The sequence below is a fragment of the Pleurodeles waltl genome, chromosome 1_2 (genome assembly GCF_031143425.1).
Source record: "Pleurodeles waltl isolate 20211129_DDA chromosome 1_2, aPleWal1.hap1.20221129, whole genome shotgun sequence".
Classification (NCBI taxonomy): domain Eukaryota; kingdom Metazoa; phylum Chordata; class Amphibia; order Caudata; family Salamandridae; genus Pleurodeles; species Pleurodeles waltl.
In genome coordinates, this window is record NC_090437.1 from 1173891097 (window position 1) to 1173915215 (window position 24119).

The following is a 24119-nucleotide window of genomic DNA, read 5'->3' on the forward strand; positions in this document are numbered from 1 at the left end:
TCGCTGCTTATAGAGCTTACATCCTTCCCACCTGTGAACTGCTCTAACAATGTACCCCAAGCCGCCACATCAGCGAGGGCCCTCTCATCACTTCGTGACAAGCGTATATGCTGCTTGTCTGCTGCTCCCCACTCCAGTAGATCTCGCAGCCAACTGGAAATCATCGGATTCCGAGAGCTCATCCAACCAATTGCTACTCTACGCTTGGCCAGTACCAACACTTGCTGCACCAGTTTATACACAACTCCCTTACCCCTCTGCTTACGCACCACTTCCAGGATACAGGTCGTCGGGATTGACTCCAACCCCAATCCCGTGGCCTCCTCAATCACTGATACCACTTCCTGCCAAAGGTCATATACTGCCCTGTAAGTCCATGCCAGATGTAGGAAAGAAGCACCAAACTCACCACACCTAGGGCAGCACGCTCTACGGTTCGGGTCAATCCTTTTCAGTCGATGGGGTGTGAGATACGTTCTGTGTACAAAATTAAACTTCAACAGCTTGAACCTGTGATTCCACAACACCGTTCGTACCAACGACAAAGCCATATCCCAATTAGCATCCGCTATGGGCTCCCCCAAATCAGATTCCCATGCTCTACGTCCCACACTTATCACACCCGGTTGATCCTCCCGTAGGGCTTTATAAAACCGAGTAATCAAGTGCGTCCTCTCACCCCAATTAATCAAACTATTCAGTACCGAGGTTGCCCTAGGAGCGACCCGAAAACCGACTCAAATCTCACGTGCCACACTCTCGATTTTTGCATATTGCAGAAACTGACCAGGACCCAGATCAAACAGATCCTGAGCATCAGTAAAGGATAGAAACTCACCATTAGGATAAAGATCACCAGCCACCTCACCTCCTCCCAGACTCCAGGCCTCTGCCGACTTTGACCTCTCCATATCCCAAAATGGGGCCAGGTCCCATACGTTCAGCTCCCTATCAAAAGGGGCTTGTCTGAGTACATGTTTAACTACCTGCTCCCAGATCTCCGCAGTAGTCCTGGCCAGGTAGGGCGTGGCGGGTTCAGATCTACCCCTGACATCAGTATATGCACCAATGACTGCCCATCACACATACCAGCATACAACCTCTACTCCCAGCTATCAGTGTCCGTCCTCCATTTGGCAGTATGTTGCAAATGTGCTGCATAATAGTAATATCTAATCGCCAGTTCACCCCCCCTGCAGCACAATGACACCCTGCTCCGCCAACCGGCCCACACTACCAGCAAGCATTTTTAATATTAACACACATGATTTATTTTCCAGCACATCAACCGCAAGTGGGAGCTATATGCCAGTTGCTGTGGCAAGTACTATGACTGTATGTATGGTAAGTACAGGGCCCCTTTCAAAATGGTTGAATGATGTTAAGACAATCTGAGCTTCGCACAGATTTTTTAATAACAAAACCTTTTTTCAACAGTGTGGTGTTTGGTGCATGCAGTGAGAGCATGGGTGCAACTAATGTTTTAATGGCTTGCACTCGCCATAGTGAGGACTGCAGGCTTGATTCCCCATGCAGAACCAGCAAATGTTTTCTGTAACGGAGGACCCCCACCCCACTGTTGTCCTGAACAATGTTCCTAAGACTAGGATAGATCAGATGCTCTGGAATCTCAGCATAAGCAGGACCTATTGGAAATGGAGTGCACCCAGCAGTGATTTGATTATAAAATTGGACATCAGGAGAGCCTCTCTATTTGTCTAATTGATACAATGTGCCTGATTTTTAGTTTGTCACACATGTGACAGATATTCTATTACAAGTGCATTATATAATTTTGGACTTGTAATAATGGAGACAGGCTATGCATTGTGCTTGTGATTAAGTACCCATCCACCAACTCTAGTTCAGGTCCAGTGTTCTTAAAATGAATGAAAAGTCATCTGCGAGAGACATAATACTGGGCTTTGAGGTTGCTGGTTTCAAAATCATTAAGAGGACCTCATTGACTCACAACAAGATCTTTTGAGGCCCGCTGGAGGCACAATTTCCTCACTAGCATCTAACTAATGTATCTTGTAGCCATTATTTCCATTGCTAGAATGGGCAACAGGGGTAATCCCTCATGCATCCATATAGGAAAATGGGTTATGGGTTGGGATTGCTGCGAGTCCTGCTGAAGAATAGCTGCCAGAACCCTGTCAGGTCAAACCCATAGTATCAATAATTTAAGCTTGGGATAAACCCCTGGTAGCTATAGCACAGAGCAAACAGGCTTGAAGAAAGACAATGTGTCAACTATTAGCAACAATAACATAGTCAAAAAGTTAAAATGCAACAGAATAAAAATACAAATACCACAACCTATTTCTAAAAATTAAGGAAAATTTAATAAGAAAAGGTATACCAAAACAACTCAGATTTATTAAGGGGGAACCCGAGATATGAATGTTTCAAGTGTTAGAGCACAAATTGCTAAGACAAACTAAAGCTCCACTAAGAAATGGCTGTTCATGATTAACTAATGCCTAGGTGCAGTTTCAGGTCAACTGCAACGGAGCAGAAGTCAGGTACATGAAGAGCGTCACTCTGGTCAAAGTTTTTATCTTTTGACTTAGACTTTTATGGAAGTTGAAACCCTCAGGTGGGGTAATGTTGAAGGCTGTATCTACCAGAAAACTCTTAAACTTGGATATCCTGGATGAGGTCCTGATGAAGCTGTTGTTTTGGGCACAAACATGTCCGAGTAGGAAAATTCAGCTTTTGCAGCAGTCATATCCTTCTCATCAGGTAGAAACGTTTCAAACCTTCATCCAGTCAAGAGTTCCGCCTTCAGACTTGGAGCCTGATTTACAGTTAGTGGGTGGGTATTTACTCCATAAAAGCAATGTTATAAAGATGGTTTGCCATGAGGGAGTAGACACCTGCCAAATATTGAGATGTCTGCCAGCCCAGTGAACATCTCGTGCATTTGCAGGAACTGCCACCATGATGACGGATGCCTATATCAACACAATGGAGCCATGCAACAAACTTTCATTTTTTTCGTTTTCTTTTAAAAAAGGATTTTGTTTTTAAAATTAAAACATAAACGCAATAACCCCCTCCCAATGGGAGTTTTCTCCCACAGCATGGAGGTCATTTTACAGTTTTCACTGTCTCTTACCCCAAGTTGTTACCTGACACTAATTTTTTAAACAAAATCTTGATTTCGGATTTCCTTTATGAAACAGGATGAGTGGTTAAATGGCCAATCCTCCAATGGCCCTTACCCTGTTGGGCTGTGGGAGCTGTGTATGCGCAGCGAAGATGGAATAGTCTTCTTCATCGACATACTGATGGCCCACTTGACTCTAAATGAGGTGGTCAGACCTTAAGTTTGGCAGAGAGAGTACTCAGTCACTGTTGCATTATTTTAGCATTTATGTTGGCCATGCTTCCCTGACCCTCTGTCATGGACATCTTGATGGAGGTTTGTGTGCTTAGGACCAACTCAATTGTCCCTTCAGCCATATCACTAATCTCAGGCTCCTTAATCCTTTTTTAGGATTGCCACAGACCACTTCAGAAAAAAACAGTTGTCTTTGGGCTTATCTTAGGACATATGGTCAGTCAGCGAATTGGAGTGTTCAATGCCTCCCAGCCACCAGATGAAAAGAAATTGCAATTACGGTAGAACCCAACAAATACTATCATCAAAAAATGTTTATTTCGGATTTCAAATCCTAAAACATATACGCAGTAAAACGCACCATATACTTAGCACACTACAGAAACTTGATTTGCAGCATACAAAGTGTAAGACTGTTAGAGATGTATGATTAGTTCAATGTCCTTCTGTGCAAATTAGCGACTAGAGCAGATTTTCTGAAAATGTGATAGTAAAAGGAAAACCAGTTTCCATTTTTAAATAGCCAAGGTAGATAAATGCTTTCTATCCTGCCTGACTGTCTCCGATCATATTAGCACAAACTTGCAGGCCATGTGAGTCTCGGACTCCTATAGGAATGCTAGATGCCTATCAAGCATTGCTTTCAGGATTAGGAAAGGAATTCACCAGGAATCGATTAAGGGTAAACCAGGCAGCATGCACAGATTTGGCCACACTAACCACTACTACTTTCCTTGTGTCAGATTTCAAAATTCTTAAGGTCCCCTCGAATTTCCTTACCCCTAGTAGATGACACACAGGTATGATCCACTTTTTTCGGGGAACCCTAAAGCAGTACTGAAGAATAAGAAATGAGTTGTAGTTCCAAGGGAATGGATACATACTTGGCATACTTTACTTAGCCCAGTGTTCGCTCTTCAGCTAGCTTTAAATCCATGAATTGAGACGAATATCATGCCTCCTATATGTAGTCCATTGTTGGACCTGGCCCTTGTGGCAGGTTCATCCCCTCACTTTTTGCCTCCTTCCTCCTATTTTTTCTGACCTCTTGCTTTTGGCTCTAGGACTCTGAGCTCTTTATCACTGCTGATCAGTGCTAAAGTGCAGGTGCTCTATCTTCTAAAGTTGGTATGGTTGGCTTATACCTAATTGGCATATTTAATTTACCTGTAAGTCCCTTGTACAGTGGTATCTCTATACCCAGGGCTTGTAAATTAAATGCTATTAGTGGGCCAGCAGCGCTGCTTGCGCCGCCTACTGAAGTAGCCTTTCAGACTCTGGCCTGCTAGCCAGTTTTCTGCCACAGGGACCCGGCATCTAAATTGACTTGCCAGGCTCAGAACTCCCATTTTACTACATGTAAGTCACCCCTAAGGTAGGCCCTGGCTAGCCCTATGGGCAGGGGGCTATCTATGTAGAAGGCAGGACATGTGCCAGGTTGCGGGGCATGTCCTGGTAGTGACAAACAGCCTACCTGGGTGTCTCACTGCTGTGAGTGCTGCCTTCTCATAGGATTGCATTAGAAATGCCCTGCCTTATGTGTAGGGGTTTTTGCCTGATTTATGAGGGGTAGTGTAGGCATGTTTGGTGTGGTTGTAATGGTGGTAAGAAATGCGGTTTACTGGTGTAAGTGGATTTTTTATTACTATTACAGAAATGCCACTTCTAGAAAGTGAGCATTCCTCTGTGCTTATGCCTCTGGTGTTTTGCAGCTGGACTCCAATCCACGTCTGGACAGAATGGCATTTTGGGCTTTGTGCATAATTTTCAGACAGCCTGTACACAGGGAGGGTGGAGGTGTCACAGAGGTGCATCTGCATACTGAATAGTCTTCCTGGGCTGAGAGAAGGGAGAAGCGGGGCACACATACATTTGTAAAGGCTGTGCCCTGGCCTCACACAATAGGGTCGTGTACCCCTAACTGATGTTTGGAGCCTGTGGCAGAGGAGAGAGGGGGCACTCCCAGAATGGTTGTAACTGGTTGAAACCTCCTCTCCCTTCCTTTGTGGACACACTTGAAAACTGAGTATAAATACAGGGGAGTTTTCCCCACAATTTGGGAACTCTTGGGACTTACTTGGAACTGGCCACGGACTGCTGGAGGGACTCACCAGGAACTGCCAGGGACTGCTGCTGCTGTGCTGACCTGTGACCTGCTTGGTCACCTAGAGGAACTGCCACTTGCCTGCATCCACCTTGTGCTGGCCTGCTGCTGGGCTCTGCCCCCTGTCTGTGGCCCCTGACCCCTGCAACTGCTGAAATCAAGGAGTGCTTCCGTGTTCACCTTATAGCATTTGGAAGGCGCTTTTGCTGAAGGTGGTGCGAGGTCTAGGAGGAGCGCTCTGCTGTAATTAACATCAAGCGCCTTGAGAGCGCTTTCCTCCTTTTGTGTATCATAGCGCTTTGGAAAGCGCATTCTTGTGCCGCAGGGTTTCACCGCCGTGACCCAGGCTTGAGGAATGCCCCCTGCGCTTCTAAAAGCGCATCACTGCTCCGAGGGATTCACCTTTGCGGCCCTGCTTAATTTTTTGAGTGGGCCAGATCTGCACTGTCCTCGGTGTCCCCGGGGCACCACAAACAGAAAGGAAAGGAGTGAGCGCGCTCCTACCGTGCCCCAATGGCGAGCATGCTACGAGGAGCACCCTCGGTCATAAGCAGGCACCTGCTTTAGTGCCTGCCCGCTGCTATGTGCCAGACCAGCTCTCTGTTCCCCACCAGGCCCCTCTTGTCATTTTGGGTTCTTTTTTGGCCCCCCACTTTTGTTGGGGGGCCGGTTGAGAGTAGGGGCCCAAGCTGATTATCCTCATTAAGGGTGGGCAGGGTGGAAGCCTTATTGGAGGCCCCCGCCCCACCGGGCCCCAATCTCTTTTGCTGACTTTGGCTTCCCCGTGGAAGGGCCAGTGGAGGCCCGTGGGGGCCCCCAGAGACCGCAGGTCCCAGGAGGGGCCCGTTATAAAATCAGAGGGGGTGCGTGTTGCCCTCCTCCTCCCCCAGATAATCAAAGAGGCCCCTGAGAGAGCGCACAGAGCATCGGGGGCCCCATTTTTGGATCTTCCTGGCACTGGAGGTGCCTCATCACTATACCAGGTACTTTTAAGAGACTACCTGCCCTGTTCTAATGTTCCTGCTATGGGAATTATATGCCTGGGAGGTAACCTGTGTAGTTGATGTATATGTTTGCTAATGTTCCTCTTATGGGCATAACATGCTAATGTCTTCCTGACTTGCCATATGTTTTATAATGTTCCTGATATGGGCGTTTATGATATTTCTATGATAAGTGCATTTGTGTAGTAATGTGATTCCTGACTGCTGCTTATGTTGCAGAATACTAAGTAACCTGTGTGTTATATGTGACTACTGCTAGTTCTGCAGAGTAACTAAGGTGTAATGTTCTGACAATGGCTAAGGTAGCAGGATTTTACTGACCTGTTGTGGTTGGACTAATAATTGTGTTGTGTACAATACAGTATATATTCATATAACTTGGTGTTGTGTTTCCTTTGTGGTGGGGATAGTGCATCATGTGTGTTGTGTGTGTTGTGCAAACGCTTTACACATTGCCTCTGGGATAGGCCTGACTGCTCGTGCCAAGCTACCAAGGGGGTGAGCAGGGGTTATCTTGGACGTGTAACGCCCTGATTAGAGTGGGAAGGTTCTGCCTGGCTTAGGTGCATACCCTAGTCAACCAGAAACCCTATTCTATCATCCATGCAGAAGAGGGTGTTATGCATGGTGGTCTTCATTGTATAGGCCATGGAGGGCTTCCATACATAGGCACTATCAAGTGCCAGGGACAAGATCCTTGTAGAGCAGCAAAAACAGCATGGAGAGAAGTGTGGTATACGTTTTCAATCGTGTGCTCAAAGAAACTCACCAGCTTAGTTAAATGTTGAGGGGGCACGGCCAGTTACCTAGCAGTAATAACTGGGCTTCCTTCATAGGATCAGCCTTTTGTTGTCACCTGCGTGTTCGCTAAAGATAGGGGACCGAGGCATTCAGCAGTCCAAAAGTGCTCTGAAGCCCTCCAGACTGAAATAAGGTTACTCGCAGAACAGGAGGTTGGCCACATTATGCAGAAGTGTTGCATGCTGTACTACAATATTCCCCTTTCTAATATCCACCTGCGCTGACTAAAAGCATCACCATCAGACGTAGTGAGGACAGCAACACAACATCTCTGGCATGAGTTCTAAGAAGTGGCTGCATTCTTCGTCACAGCCTAGCACTGCCTACAAACAATACACTTTAAATAATCTTGGCTCATGGAAACAAGTAATGGTTGACCACAAAATATTGCTCAACAGTCCTACATGCCTAATTGATTGCAGGCACAGCACATTCTTACTGAGATATTCAGAGTAAACTGTCTCTCACAGTTGGATAACTGTGACATTAATAGATGCAGTGGCAATGCATATGTGTCTAGCTTATGAATGTGTCACTGGTGGGTTTAGATACTCAATACATCATCATACATGCACATTGCACTCATGCATCCATTCATCAATCCACTCAATCAATCTTGCATTCACCCTCTGACAGAACCCCAATAAAACACATCTAAACTCAATAACATCTGCAAGATAAATTAAAAGAATACAATTAGAAAAAAGAAAGCATGCTGCTATCTGAACTTAGATACATCTGCTTGCAATAACACAGCTAAACATAGCAGAGTGTATCCAACTTGCAAAGGTACTGTTAATGGTCTGTGTCATTGTTTTAAAGTTCAAGCATGGCCACCACATTTAGAAACAACAAGCTACTGATCTTGAAATGGTGAAACAGTGATACATTATTGAAACAGTATTCCATAGTGGTCTTCTGGTTTAGAGAGTGACCATGTGGCATGCAGCGCACTGCAAGTGAAAGAGCGGCAAGCATGCAACCCGTTAGCATTGCTGGAGAGCTGTAGTATCCACCTAAGAAACATTAAAATATAAAAGTGAGAAGCAAAAAAGTGAAAAGGAATTGTAGCTCGAGACAATTCAAAACTAAAGAACTGGCCATCCAGCCCAGACACTAAAGCACACACATTTTCAGGTTGATCTACACATGTGATCAGAAAATGCCATCATTCACAGGGCAAGAGAGCCAGTATTTGATGAGTACTGAACCAATCAATCAATCAGGAATTTGTAAAGCGCACTACTCCCCTTTGAGGGTCTTAAGGCGCTGGGGAGGAGGAAAAAAGGGGGGTGGGAGGGAGATGCTGCTACTGCTCGAACAGCCAGGTCTTGAGAAGTTTCGGTCTTTGGTCTGGCGCAGGTGGGTGGGAAGAGTGTTCCATGTTTTGGCGGTGAGGTGCGAGAATGATCTACCACTGGTTGTAGTTCTGTGGATGGGTGGGACGGTTGCGAGGGTGAGGTCGCCGGAGCAGAGATGTTGGGTCGGGGTGTAGAGTGAGAGCCATCTGTACAAATTCCCTATGCAGTCTCTGTCATGGATTGAAGCAAAGTGTAAATAACGATCAGAGAAACCAGTGGCAGAGCAAAACTGACCCAAAGGTCTATATATATATATATATATATATATATATATATATATATATATATATATCTACTCTTGTTTAATTTATTTATTACAGGAGTCTAGCAGACATCTAAAAAGAGACTGAAGCAAGAATTATTAGAGTGTAAATCTTCTCCCCCCTAGGGTTTCACACAGGCAGCAAACAACACCAAAATCATTCCCTACAAATGTAATTTGTGACATTTCGTGCTACAAAAAACCTATCTGCAGGCTTTAATACTGAAAATTAACAATCCATCCATAATGCCTATTGATTTCACCGTATGCATTTCACAATCAGTATCTTAGGCCTAACTCATTTACCATAACTTTTCATAATAAACAGATCAAACCTAACAATTGAAATATTTTTCCCAACTGAGGCCACCAGTACTGAGGATAAGCTTTCCTGCAAACACCAAACAGGCACACAGTCCCAACATTACATAATATATAAAATTATAGTTGGCAAGCAAAATACTATCCCTCCTAAGAGTGCCTAACATGGATCCTGACAGTTCATTTAATCAGACGGAGATTTCATGTAACAATATTCCAATCTGTTGGCTTTAAAACAAAGTGATATGTTTTTTCCGAAGCAATATGTGATGCCTACAGCGTTTATCATAACTTTCCATAATATTCAGACATTTAACCTTGATTACTGATTTGTCAACGTAACTAACTCAAGCCCATTGCACTGAGCGTACGCTTTTCACAAGGCAACCGTCCAGCATACAGTCCTAAAAGTAAAAATATACATGGAAACCTACAGTAGGCATAGCAAAACACTATCTCACCTAACACAGCCTAACATGGATTATTACAGTTAGTATCATATATACTCTTGGATTGCCCCAGTGGGTCACCCGCACCAAAACACATTCCTGCTCTAGTAATCTGTGAATTTCCATGTTACAGACTTTAGTACTCTTTTATAACAATGCTGCCACAACAGCTATTGTCTTTCATGCATCATGTAGGTTATGTAAATGCTTTTTTTACACAGCTAAACATAGCAGAGTGTATCCAACTAACTTCACCACCCTCTAAACCACCACACGCATCCACCACCAACTCATACGCACCCCCAAAAGAGCACACTACAAGGAACGCATTGACAACAACTCACATACCAGCAAGGAACTCTTTACCATCATCAAAGAGCTCTCCAAACCCAAGACCAGCAACCTAAACCCCACGCACACACAAACCCTCTGCGACTCCCTCTCAGATCACTTCCACCGCAAAATACTAGACATACATAACAGCTTCACACCACACATGTCCCCCTCTCACACCACTCACCCCCACACACAAACCCACCACACACACCCCACAACCTACTCCCCACCTGGGCCCCCACCACCGACAAAGAAACTGAAACCACTATGAACTCCATTCACTCTGGCTCCCCCTCCGACCCATGCCCCCACCGTATATACAACAGAGCCAGCCCCGCCATCGCCCCCATACTCCGAGCCACTATCAACAGCTCTTTCGAAACCGCCACCTTCCCAGACCTTTGGAAACAAGCAGAAGTCACTGCGCTCCTAAAAAAAAAAACAAAGCCAACCCAGACGACCTCTCCAACTACCGCCCCATCTCCCTCCTTCCTTTCCCAGCCAAGGTTACGGAAAAAATAGTCAACTCCCGCCTATCCCACTTCCTCGAGACAAACAACACACTCGACCCTTCCCAATCTGGGTTCCGCAAGAACCACAGCACAGAAACCGCTCTCATAGCATGCACCGATGAAATCAGATCCAGAGACGACATGGACGAAACCGTAGCACTCATACTCCTGGATCTCTCTGCAGCCTTTGACACTGTTTGCCACCACACATTCAGCACACGCCTTCACGACGCAGGGATAAGACACAAAGCCCTGGATTGGCTCACCTCCTTCCTCACCAACAGAACCCAAAAAGTCAGTCTCCCCCACCTTCCAATCTCCCGCCACCAAAATCACCTGCGGAGTCCCCCAAGGCTCCTCCCTCAGCCCCACACTATTTAACATCTACATGACCCCACTAGCCAACATCATCAAACCCCACGGAATCACCATCCTCTCATACGCCGATGACACTCAACTCATCCTCTCCCTCACCCGCAACCCCAACACTGCCAAATCCAACCTACACAACACACTCCTCGACACCGCCACATGGATGACAGCCAACCACCTGAAACTCAACTCAAGCAAAACCGAAATAATCCTCTTTGGCCCACACAAAAACACTTGGGACCCCTCGTGGTGGCCCACCACGCTAGGCCCCGCACCCATCCCGCCAACCACGCACGCAACCTCAGCATCATCCTGGACTCCTCCCTCTCGATGACCCAACAAATCAACGCTCTCACCTCCTCATGCTTCAACACACTCCGCATACTGAAAAAAACATTCAAGTGGATCCCCACAGAGACCAGAAACACTGTCACTCACTCACTCATCAGCAGCAGACTTGACTACGGAAACGCCCTCTACGCTGGCACCACACTAAAACTCAAGCGCAAACTACAGCGTATCCAGAACTCAGCAGCACGAATCATCCTCGACCTCCCCCGACACGAACACATCTCACCACACCTCAAATCCCTCCACTGGCTCCCCATTGACAAAAGGATCACCTTTAAGAACCTCATCCTCGCACACAAATCACTCCACAACACAGGCCCTGCCTACCTCAACGAAAGAGTCACCTTCCACACGCCCACACGCCACCTCCACTCAGCCGACCTCTCTCTCGCCTCTGTCCCCCACATCAAACACACCACCACCGGGGGCAGATCCTTTTCCTACCTTGCACCCAAAGCCTGGAACTCCCTCCCAACCCACCTCCGCAAGACCCAAAACCTACTCCTTTTCAGGGAGAGCCTCAAGACCTGGCTTTTCGAACAGTGATCCTCCCAGCCCCCTCCCACTCCCCCTCCCCGTCCACCCCAGCGCCTTGAGACCCTCACGGGTGAGTAGCGCGCTTTATAAATCTCTTTGATTGATTGATTAATTCACAATAAGTAGGTCAGTTGTATTGTCCCTTTCAGAACATTTCACAATAAACAGATCAAACCTACAAAATCAGGCTTGACTTTTCCCAATGAAGCCTTCATCCTTTAACATTGGCTTTACTTTGTGCCCAACACCGACCTGTTCATCTGCACATAAACTAGCATCTATACTGCATACAGTTATATCATTAAAATACAAGTGAGCTTGCAAAGCAATATACTTTGCCTCTTATTGGGACCTAATAAAAATCATCACAGTGAAAACCACCAGGGTTTATTGGAGTGTAAGGTCAACGCCAAAACCATTGCCTACTATGAGAATCAGTGAGCTCAGCCTGTAACACAATGTGATAACAAACCTGTTAGACCTGATAGCTTTCGGGTGGTCATCCCCCAACTTTTTGTCTACCTCCCTCCACTTTTCTGACACTGTTTTTGCTGGTTTTAGGACTCTACGCACTTTACCACTGCTAACCAGTGCTAAAGTGCATATGCTCTCTCCCTTTAAAACATGGTAGCATTGGTTCATACCCAATTGGCATATTTGATCTACTTGTACGTCCCTAGTAAAGTGCACTACATGTGCCCAGGGCCTTTAGATTGAATGCTACTAGTGGGCCTGCAGCACTGCTTGTGCATCCCACATAAGTAGCCCCTTAACCATGTCTAAGGCCTGCCATTGCAAGGCTGTGTGTGCAGTTTCACTGCCACTTCAACTTGGCATTTAAAAGCACTTGCCAAGCCTTAAACTCCCCTTTTTCTACATATGTCACCTCCTAAGGTAGGCCCAAGGTAACCAATAGGGCAGGGTGCTGTGTAGGTAAAAGGCAGGACGTATACCTGTGTGTTTTATTATGTCCTAGTAGTGGAAAACTCAAAAATTCATTTTCCACTACTGTGAGGACTGTCCTTTCATAGGCTAACATAAGGGCTACGCTCATATGCAGTTTGGTTGATAGATTCTGATCAGAAAGGGGTAGACAGGTCATATTTAGTAAGGCCAGGATGGTAATAGAATATACTACTTATTGATGAGGTTGGATTTAATATTACTATTTTAGAAATGCCACTTTTAGAAAGTGAGCATTTCTCTGCTCTGTCTCCAGTCCACATCTGAGTTGGGCTGTGTTAGAAATGCAGTCCAAACAAGGACCCTCACTCAAGTTAGGGTAAAAGAGAATCACCCTCAGCTAACCCCCTCTCACCTCCTTGGTAGCTTGGTGTGAGCAGGTAGGCTTAACTTCAAAGTGCTAGGTGTAAAGTATTTGTACCAACACACACAGTAACTTAATGAAACCACTACAAAATGACACAACACAGCTTTAGAAAAATAGAAAATATTTATCTAAACAAAACAACACCAAAACGACAAATATCCACAATACACAAGTTAAGTTATCAATTAAAAAGCAAAAAGAGTCTTCATATAGTCTTAAACACACACTAACACTGTTAACGTGAAAATGTACCTTGGGTGCGTCAAAAATAACCCTGCACGGGCAAGTGTGCATCAAAAAGGGCTTGCTGTGCATCAGTTTCACTCATGAGCAAGATCATGCGTCGTTTCTCCTTTCATTGGGTCGGGCGCGGCATTTCTTCTCTCCGCAGGAGAACGATGCGTCGATCCGGTCAGCACACTCGGGTCCGGGCAGACCTTGCGTTGTTTTTACACGCCTAGCGGTGCTTGCGTTGGGAATCCAGCCGCATGATGATCCAAAAACCACGCAGCGCGGATTGCGATCTCCCCAGCGTCAGTCAGCGATGCTGCGTGTCGTTTTTCCAGCTCCATACGTCGATTCTTCGGTCACGTTGCAGACGAGCATCGATTTTCAGCCGCAGATCAGTCATGTCGATCTTTTCCCCGCATGGCATTCAGTGCGTGGATTTCTCCCTCTTAGATTGCCAGCTACTCCTTTCAGGGTCCCAGGAACTGGATGGGCACCACTTGGCAGAGTAGGAGTCTCTCCAGAGACTCCAGGTGCTGGCAGAGAGAAGTCTTTGCTGTCCCTGAGACTTCAAACAACAGGAGGAAAGCTCTAAATCAAGCCCTTGGAGATCTTCACAAGATGGAAGGCACACAAAGTCCAGTCTTTACTCTCTTCCTCTGGCAGAAGCAGCAACTGCACGATAGCTCCACAAAGCACAGTCACAGGCAGGGCAGCTTTTCTTCCTCAGCTCTTCTCTCGGTTTCCAGAAGTGTTCTAAAGTCTTTGGTTTTTGGTGCCCTTCTTATACCCAATTTCACCTTTGATGTAGGCCTACTTCAAAGCAAAGTCTCTACTGAATGTGAAATCCTGCCTTGCCCAGGCCAGGCCCCAGACACTCACCGGGGGGTTGGAGACTGCATTGTGTGAGGGCAGGCACAGCCCTTTCGGGTGTGAGTGACCACTCCTCCCCTCCCTCCTAGCACAGATGGCTCATCAGGAAATGCAGACTACACCCCACCTCCCTTTGTGTCACTGTCTAGTGTGAGGTGCAACCAGCCCAACTGTCAAACTGACCCAGACAGGGAATCCACAAACAGGCAGAGTCACAGAAATGGTATAAGCAAGAAAAGGCTCACTTTCTAAAAGTGGCATTTTCAAACACACAATCTTAAAATCAACTTTACTAAAAGATGCATTTTTAAATTGTGAGCTCAGAGACCCCAAACTCCACATGTCCATCAGCTCCCAAAGGGAATCTACACTTTAATCAGATTTAAAGGTAGCCCCCCATGTTAACCTATGAGAGGGACAGGCCTTGCAACAGTGAAAAACAAATTTAGCAATATTTCACCGTCAGGACATATAAAACAGGTTACTATATGTCCTACCTTAACCATACACTGCACCCTGCCCTTGGGGCTACCTAGGGCCTACCTTAGGGGTGTCTTATATGTAAGAAAAGGGAAGGTTTAGGCCTGGCAAGTGGGTACACTTTTGCCAAGTCCAATTTACAGTTAAAACTACACACACAGACACTGCAGTGGCCGGTCTGGGACATGATTACATAGCTACTTATGTGGGTGGCACAACCAGTGCTGCAGACCCACCAGTAGCATTTGTTTTACAGGCCCTGGGCACCTCTAGTGCACTGTACTAGGGACTTACTAGTAAATCAAATATGCCAATCATGGATGAACCAATTACAAACACATTTTGTAAAGAAGCACTTGCGCTGGTTAGCAGTGGTAAAGTGCCCAGAGTTACAAAAACAGTAAAATCAGAGTCCAGCACACATCAGCAACCTGGGAAACAGAGGCAAAAAGTAAGGAGAGACCACGCCAAGGATGAAAAGTCTAACAGGCTGGTTGACAGCTTCTTTGTGCATTTCACCCAGACAACCACAAACACAGGATACTCAATCACACCTGCACTAATCTGCATACTGAATGGGTCCTCCTGGGCTCGAAAGGTGGAGGGGCTTGACGCTTACATTTTAAAGGCTAGTGTCCTGCCCTCACACAATAAACTTCCAAACCCCCTACTGGGACCCTGGCAGACAGACCTGTACTGAAAGGGGAGCATGTACACTTCAAAGCCACTCTTTGAAAAGGCACATTTGGGTATATAACCTGGGTCCCTGAGCCCACCAACTCAGACACTTCCTGGGACAGACACTCTGAACCAGATCCTGCAACCTATCGAGAGGAGCTGCCGGGCTGCCCAAAGGACTCACCTGGAATGACGCAGCCCAACTTTCTGCGTGAGGAATTGACGCAGCACCTGCCATGCAACAGAAAGTCAGATGTATCGCCATACCAGATCGATGCAGCACCTGTCACTTTGTCCCGCACACCCAGGATTTCCAAGCATCGTCCCTGGGCATCAAAAGACCCCGCGTCACAGTGAGGATCCAAAACTGCGTGCCGGAAATTGACGCAAAACACTTGCAGCGTGGGAAGAATCAACACATCGTCTGTGCTGCATCGTAAAATCCAATGCACACCATCCTTTTTCCACGCATCTCCTCCTCTGCGGTATTAGTGTGTGTAATTTTGACGCATACCAGGTACTTTGTGCACCCAAGAGACATTTGTTGATTTCTAAAGACTTAAGACTCTTCTTATCATTGCAAAAGTGATATTTCAACTTGTGCTTTTTAAATTTTGATCATTTTGACCTTAAAATACTCAGATAAATATCTTACATTTTTCTAAACCTGTGTGGTGTATTCTTGTGGTGTTTTCACTGTATTATTGCATGATGTTTTGCACAAATACTTTACACATTGCCTTCTAAGTTAAGCCTGACTGCTCAGTGCCAAGCTACTAGAGGTGGGCACAGGATAGTTTGGATTGTGTGTGACTTACCCTGACTAGGATTGCGGTCCCTACTTGGGCAAGGGTGTATAGCTCTGCCAACTAGAGACCCCATTTCTAACAAAACCACTTTTAAAGTCTTACTGGCTTGAACATAAGCTAGACCAACTGCCTTTGTCATAATGTTTTACAAATTGACGACCAGACCTGTGGCGTCAGACATAACGTTTTTTAAGTGCACCATGCAGGAATATAGCTTGTCACCAAACCCGACTCAGGTTTACTTTTTTGAGTGTAAGCTTCCACAAGGCAACCATGAGACTCACAGTTACAAAATTTAGAAAGGTCTACAAAATTACAGTTGGCTAAGCAAAATACTATCTCTCCTATGATGGCTTAACAAGGGTCTTAGAAATTGTTTTTTTTGTTTGTGTCCCATAGTCCTTGGCAAGTCAAATACACAACATAAATTAACATGTGCTCATCCTCTGGTAGTTTGGCACAGAGCAGGCAGGCTTAACTGATGAGGCAATGTGTAAGGTATTTGTGCAACACTTAAAACAGTGACAACATCACACAGAAATAATCCACACCAGGTTAGAAGAATTAAGCTTAAGTTAATGAGCAAACCATGACATAAATGACAAAAATCCAATAAATAGAAGCCGAGATATGAATTTTTAAAGAATATCTGCTAATATAGTGCTTAGAACCAACCGGTGCTACCTGGTCACGTGTGGCAGGGTCAAATCTGAAAAGTCAAGCCGACCGCAATGCATCACTGGTTGGATACAGGGACGAACCTTGTCCTTCTGAAAAAGTACCTTTTGGATGGAAAATACATAGACGTTGGAAACCCAATGTGAGGAGCAGAGTAGGTGATGCGTTGGTTCTAATCTGTGTAGTCGGGGATGTCCTCTGCAAACCTTTGGCAATGAAGGTGATGCGTCATCATTGAGCCAAGCAGCCAGCAATGTGAATGCTGTGCGTCAGTGCTGAGGGCGATGCATCAATTCTGAGCCACTCACCTACGTGTTGTGATGTGCTCTTCCTCAGCGGCAGTGGCGATGCATTGTGGCGAGATGTGGCGGTTCCAATCGGTACAGTGATGGAGGGCAGCCGGGTAGGCACAGCAGAGCAGGAGTCCAACAAAGTCCAGCAGAGTAACAGTCCCTTCAGCAGCACAGCAGTCCTTCTTTCTGGCAGAATGTCCTCGGGTCCAGAAGTGTATGGATTTTTTGACTGCCTAGTTCTTGGTGCCTCTGAAGTAGGGGAGACTTCAGTGAGAGGCATTTGAAGTGCACAAAGTCAATCGGATGTGTCAGCTCCTCCCTCCCATCCTGCCCAGGATGACCCATCATCATGCAGATGACCACTCAGTCAATCCTAAGTTCTCTCTTTGTGTGAGTGTCTGGAGATAATGCACAAGAGCCCAGCTGTAACCCACCCAGACGTGCATTCAGAGAGAGACAGAAGGCACTAGGTAATTTAAAGTAAGAAAATTCCAACTTTCTACCAGTGGAATTTTCAGAATTACAGTTTAAAATCCGACTTCAACATAAGTTGTGATTTTAAATTGTGATTCCAGAGGCACCAAACGTTGGAGTCCCATTTCTTGCCAATGGGATTTACACTTACAAAATGTAATAAAGCAATCCAGTATTAACCTATGGGAGAGATAGGCTTTGAAGTAGTGAAAAACTAATTTAGGACTTTTTCACTACATGGACATGTAAAATGTTAAAGTACATGTCCAATGTTTTAATACACTGCACCCTGCCATTAAGGCTTTTCAGGGCTGACCTTATGGGTGACTTATATGTATTAAAAAGGGAGGTTTGGGCATGGCAAGTGGGTTAACCTGCCAGGTCGACATGGCAGTTTAAAACTGCATGCACAAGCTATGAAATGGCAGGCCCGAGTCCTGTTTAAAAAGCTACTGAAGTGGGTGGCGCAATCAATGCTTCAGGGCCACCAGTAGTGTTTACTTTACAGGCCCTGGGTACTAAGGACTTATAAGTAAATTGAATCTGCCTGTTGTGGATAGGCCAGTGATATCATGCTTAAGGGAAAGAGCACATGGACTGTAGCATTAGTCAGCCATTGTAAGAGTCCTAGTCAAACATTTAGTCAGCAAAGAGGATGTCCGAGGCAAAAAAGTCAAGTGCAAAACAAGCCGCTTTTTATTGGAAGCACACAATTTCAGCCCAATTAAATCCTGTGCTTAGGAAAACTATCATGTGGGTAGAGCCTAAGCATTTCTCTCAGTAGGACTCTGAAAGCTTTTTTATTTTATCACGTAAGGACAAGTTAGACCTAAAAATCCATGTAGGTTATTGTAGACCTGGGCTCTCAAACACAAAACTACACTCTAAAGTCTTAAGTTAATGACTGCCTCCTCCCGTCTATGTTGCTGCCAGAAAAAAACACTGTATATTATCTAGTCATTTAAAACAATTTATTAATGTTACATTATTATATGTGGCAGCTGAATAAGTAAACAAAATAATCACAGCTGTGTGGAAGGAAAGCAACTGCTGCCCGACATGTGGGCGGAGACTAAGCCCATCTCCAGGTAGTGTTCTTAGAGTCCTTTTGTAGGTTGATCACATAAAGTGAGGCAACAGCTTTGCTGTGAAGCCAGACCTAAAAAACGAAATTAGAATGCTGACCTGCCCATTTTTTTTACATCCCTGAGAATTCCATGCAGTTGGATTCAGATTGGATAAACAGTTTAAGATGGTTCCACAGGAGGACTGCAGTGGGGTGGGTGAATGGGCAGAGATCAACATGCATCTCTCCCTTACAATTATCCATACATTGCAGGGACGTGTTGACTCACTGCATTATTTTCAAATCTACGCCGCTCACTTTCAGGGTTCGGCTGTGCAATCGCCTTTAAGATCGGCACCATGAGAAGCTTCTTTAGGGATGAATCTGAAAATTGAATTGAATAATTAGCGTTCTCTTCCAGATAACATTTTGCTGGCCAGTGCCCTGAGAACCAACTTTGCATTTGTGCACTATACAGAGATTGCTTTCTTCTCATGTATGCATATGTATGCATGCATATGACTTACAAAGCAAACACATACAAAGAACTGCAGACATAGAGGGAGGGTTTGGGAAGTGGGGCGGGGGTGACCTCACCTAGTAGATTTTGGACTGAGCTCAGTCCATGATTTTTATTTCAACTCTAAACATCCTTGCTATTCAAAATGTACACAGCAAACACACTGCGGTCAGCAAAACAGGTGTGAGAAAAGTTCATGGATACCATACACTTGCAAATGTTCACACAGATGCATACTTTATGCATGCATAGGTTACAGGTACCTGCAAATCATTTAAAGATTCGTGAATTATGAGCATGATTAGCCAGGAAGTACTTATGCCATTACAGATATGAATGTAAATGATTTATTTTGTGAGTAAGGCCCATTGTGTCTGAGGACCTTCACTAGGCTACTGCTCTATAAAAATAAAGAGCCAGAGTCATAAATATTTTCCTTTCCGTACAAACGACTTACTCTTGACTTACTCCTACATTTTCTAGCCACGAAACAAACGTTTGTGAATCCTGTTCATGGTAACTCTCATTGTGCATCAAGACCAAGAAAAACAATCATTCATAAGGTACATAGGGGGTTATTACAACTTTGGAGGAGGTGTTAATCCGTCCCAAATGTGACAGATATACCACCAGCCGTATTACGAGTTCCATAGGATATAATGGACTCGTAATACGGCTGGTGGTATATCCGTCACTTTTGGGACGGATTAACACCTCCTCCAAAGTTGTAATAACCCCCATAGTACTGTAAACTGTACCTGAGACTGAAAGCTCTATGCTGTGTACAATACATGTGAAATCCACTGCATGGGAACTTATGAAGTATACATACAGCTGCCAAACAATAGAGCTCTAAACTAGAGTGACACATAAGAATCCAAAACTTAAAGGATGAGGAAACTCCCCAGTTACCCTGTACATGTACCTTAAGAAAGTGTGTATTGCACTCTGCTTGAGAATCTGGTCAGCTGCATTGTTCATATAACATATGATGGAGCACATTGCATTTATTGGCCTGAGCATAACGTAGGACATCAATCAAAAAACACAATGCTTAAATATCATACATTGTGAACCACAGGTTGCACGAATAATAGGGCTCTCAAATGTGCATAAGATACATGGTGAAAAAATCTAGAACTATGGACATAGAACAGCATGATATTATTGAGATGCATAGATAAAAAAACAGATTCTGGGAGCCCTGGGCAAGCATAATCTATATAGCCTGCATGCTTATTACGTATGTGGTGCTTGCAGACCGGACACACGTGCTATATATATATCTATATTGTATTGTATTGTATTGTATTGTAATAGTATTTATATAGCGCTTACTACCCCTGACGAGGCGTCGAAGTGTTTTTCGGTGAGAAGCACGCTAATCTGTATATGTTAGACCTGACAGCCTTAGGGTGGACACTGTTTTTGCTGGTTTTTAGACTCTGCGCACTTTACCACTGCTAACCGGTGCTAAAGTGCATATGCTCTCTCCCTTAAAACATGGTAACCTTGAATCATACCTGATTAGACTATTAATTTACTTATAAGTCCCTAGTAAAGTGCACTTCATGTGCATAGGGCTGGTAAGTTAAATGCTACTAGTGGGCCTGCAGCACTGGTTGTGCCACCCACTTAAGTAGCCCCTTTTTCCTTGTCTCAGGCCTGCCATTGCAAGGCCTGTGTGTGCAGTTTCACTGCCACCTCGACTTGGCATTTAAAGCTACTTGCCAAGCCTAGAACTCCCCTTTTTCTACATATAAGTCACCCTTAATGTGTGCCCTAGGTAACCCCTAGAGCAGGGTGCTGTGTGGGTAAAAGGCAGGACATGTACCTGTGTCGTTATATGTCCTGGTAGTGTAAAACTCCTAAATTCGTTTTTACACTACTGTGAGGCCTGCTCCCTTCATAGGCTAACATTGAGGCTGCCCTCATACACTGTTGAAGTGGCAGCTGCTGATCTGAAAGGAGCAGGAGTGTCATATTTAGTATGGCCAGAATGGTAATACAAAGTCCTGCTGACTGGTGAAGTCGGATTTAATATTACTATTCTAGAAATGCCACTTTTAGAAAGTGAGCATTTCTTTGCACTTAAATCCTTCTGTGCCTTACAATCCACGTCTGGCTGGGCTTGGTTGACAGCTCCTTGCGCATTCACTCAGACACACCCCAAACACAGGGTACTCAGCCTCACTTGCATACATCTGCATTTTGAATGGGTCTTCCTGGGCTGGGAGGGTGGAGGGCCTGCTCTCACACAAAGGACTGCCACACCCCCTACTGGGACCCTGGCAGACAGGATTGAACTGAAAGGGGATCTGGTGCACTTCTTAGCCACTCTTTGAAGTCTCCCCCACTTCAAAGGCACATTTGGGTATAAAACAGGGCCTCTGCCCTACCTCATCAGACACTTGCTGGAGAAGAAACCTGAACCAGAAACTACATCCTGCCAAGAAGAACTGCCTGGCTGCTCAAAGGACTCACCTGTCTGCTTTCTACAAAGTACTGCTGCCTTGCTGTTGCCCTGCTGCCTTGCTGAACTCTTGTCTGGCTGTGAAAGTGCTCTCCAAGGGCTTGGATAGAGCTTGCCTCCTGTTCCCTGAAGTCTCAGGACCAAAAAGACTTCTCTCTTTTACTTGGACGCTCCGTGCGCCGAAAATTTCGACGCACAGCTTGTTTCGCGGCGAGAAAAACGCCGCACTCCGACGCTGACCGACGCGACGCTCTTGGGACGATCGAAGATCCGACGCACGGCCTCGCAAGGACAACGCCGCCCGACCTCTAGAGGAGAAATCGACGCGACGCCTGCCGTGAGATCGTAATTTCAACGCGCAGCCCCGCAGATCGAAGTCTAGAGGAGAAATCGATGCGACGCCTGCCGTGAGATCGTAATTTCGACGCGCAGCCCCGCAGACCGACGCACAGCCGGAGAACAAGCAGGAAAATCCACGCACAGACCCGGGACATCTGGTAATCCCCGCGATCCACAGAAAGAGACTGTCCGCGCGCCAGAAAACGACGCCCGACTTCCCCGCGTGGAAAATAACGACGCAAGTCCGTGTGTGCTGGGGAGAAATCGACGCACACACCCGTTTTCCACGCACCTCTTCTTTTGTGGCCCTCTGAGGAGATTTTCCACCAGAAACCAGGTACTTTGTGCTTAAAAGAGACTTTGTTCATATTCTAAAGACTTAAGACACTTTGGGCCTGATTCTAACTTTGGAGGACGGTGTTAAACCGTCCCAAAAGTGGCGGATATACCACCTACCGTATTACGAGTTCCATAGGATATAATGGACTCGTAATACGGTAGGTGGTATATCCGCCACTTTTGGGACGGTTTAACACCGTCCTCCAAAGTTAGAATCAGGCCCTTTATATCACTTCCCTGTGATATTTCTACAATTTTCCATTGCAACGTTATTCTTTTTGACCTACAATTATCCTGATAAATATTATATATTTTTCTAAACACTGTGTGGTGTATTTTTGTGGTGCTATATGGTGGTATTGTATGGTTTATTGCACAAATACTTTACACATTGCCTTCTAAGTTAAGCCTGACTGCTCGTGCCAAGCTACCAGAGGGTGGGCACAGGATAATCTTGGATTGTGTGTGACTTACCCTGACTAGAGCTTTTGCTTGGACAGGGGGTAACCTGACTGCCAACCAAAAACCCCATTTCTAACATTGGTGATCAGCGGTGAGGATAGGACTGGTATTTGTGCAGTGACATACAGTAGCTAAGTATTTCACTACCTACCCACAGTTGAAGGTCAACTTGGTTTTTATCTCTTTTTGAAAACCTGATTTTTTTTCCTGACAATTTTCAAAAACTAAATCCTCACTCAACATGTCTCTGACTGGGTCTCAGACAGGGGACTTTGACCTAGTCCAGTTGGATACATATACGGTCAAACAACTAAGAGGATTCTGCAGGGCACTGAGGGTACCAACCCAAGGGGCCTCCAGAAACGAGGACTTTCAAGTGGCGCTGAGGGCCTGGGCAGAAGCCCATTTAGAGGATGATGAGGAAGAGGAGCCAGAAAATGGCACCTCAGAGGAATTTTCACTACCTGTGGATGGTGTTACCACTGCAATTGTGCCCCCTTCCAGACCAGGGAGCAGTGTCTCTATGCAAAGCCTGACCGCAGAGGAAAGGAGAGAGGAAAGGGAGTTCCAATTGCAAATGGCAAAACTGAAAATTGAGGCCCAACAGGAGGAGAGAAGGGCAGAGAGAGAAGCCAAACAAGCTGAAGCTGAAAGAACAGCCAAGCAAGCAGAAGCTGAAAGAGCAACCAAACAAGCAGAAGCTGAAAGAGCAGCCAAACAAGTGGAAGCTGAAAGAGCTTTGGCTGAAAAGAAACTATTGCTGGCTCATGAACTGAGTCTCAAGGAGCTGGAGATCAAGGCGAGACAGTCTGAATCCAGCAATAATGGTGGCAGCATACAGACAGGACCTGCTGGAGAAAAGAAGGTTCGTATACCCAAAAATGTGGTGCCCAGTTTTGTGGTGGGAGATGACATAGATAAATGGTTAGCTGCTTATGAAGTTGCACTAAGGGCTCATGAGGTTCCTGAAGGGCAATGGGGGGTAGCTATGTGGGGTTATGTGCCACCATTGGGGAGGGACACACTTCTCACATTGGATCAACCTGATCAAAACACATACCCACTTCAGAAAGCCATTTTACTTGCCAAGTTTGGGCTGACCCCTGAGGGATACCGTCAGAGGTTCAGGGACAGCACCAAACAAACCACACAAACATAGGTAGATTTCTTTGATTTCTCCAGTAAGGCACTGAATGGATGGGTGCGGGGCAACAAAGTAGCAGATTATAAAGGTTTATATGACTTGATTCTGAGAGAGCATATGCTTAATGTTACTTATACAGATTTGCGCCAGCACCTAGTGGATAGTAAGCTGACT

At 45.5% G+C, this 24119-nt stretch overlaps 1 protein-coding gene across 3 annotated transcripts in view; it reads left to right on the forward strand.

The window, feature by feature from the left end:
- The window catches only part of SH3TC1 (SH3 domain and tetratricopeptide repeats 1), a 220636-nt gene that overhangs the window by 18895 nt on the left and 177622 nt on the right, over window positions 1–24119 (forward strand). Inside the window, exon 2 of one of the 3 annotated variants that reach the window (XM_069203402.1) lies at window positions 1281–1344. The exons of the other annotated variants lie outside the window; for them this stretch is intronic. Coding sequence (XP_069059503.1) covers window positions 1338–1344 — 7 coding nt within the window. The 5' untranslated portion in view covers window positions 1281–1337. The remainder of the gene's footprint in view (window positions 1–1280; window positions 1345–24119) is intronic. 3 annotated transcript variants of the gene reach the window in all.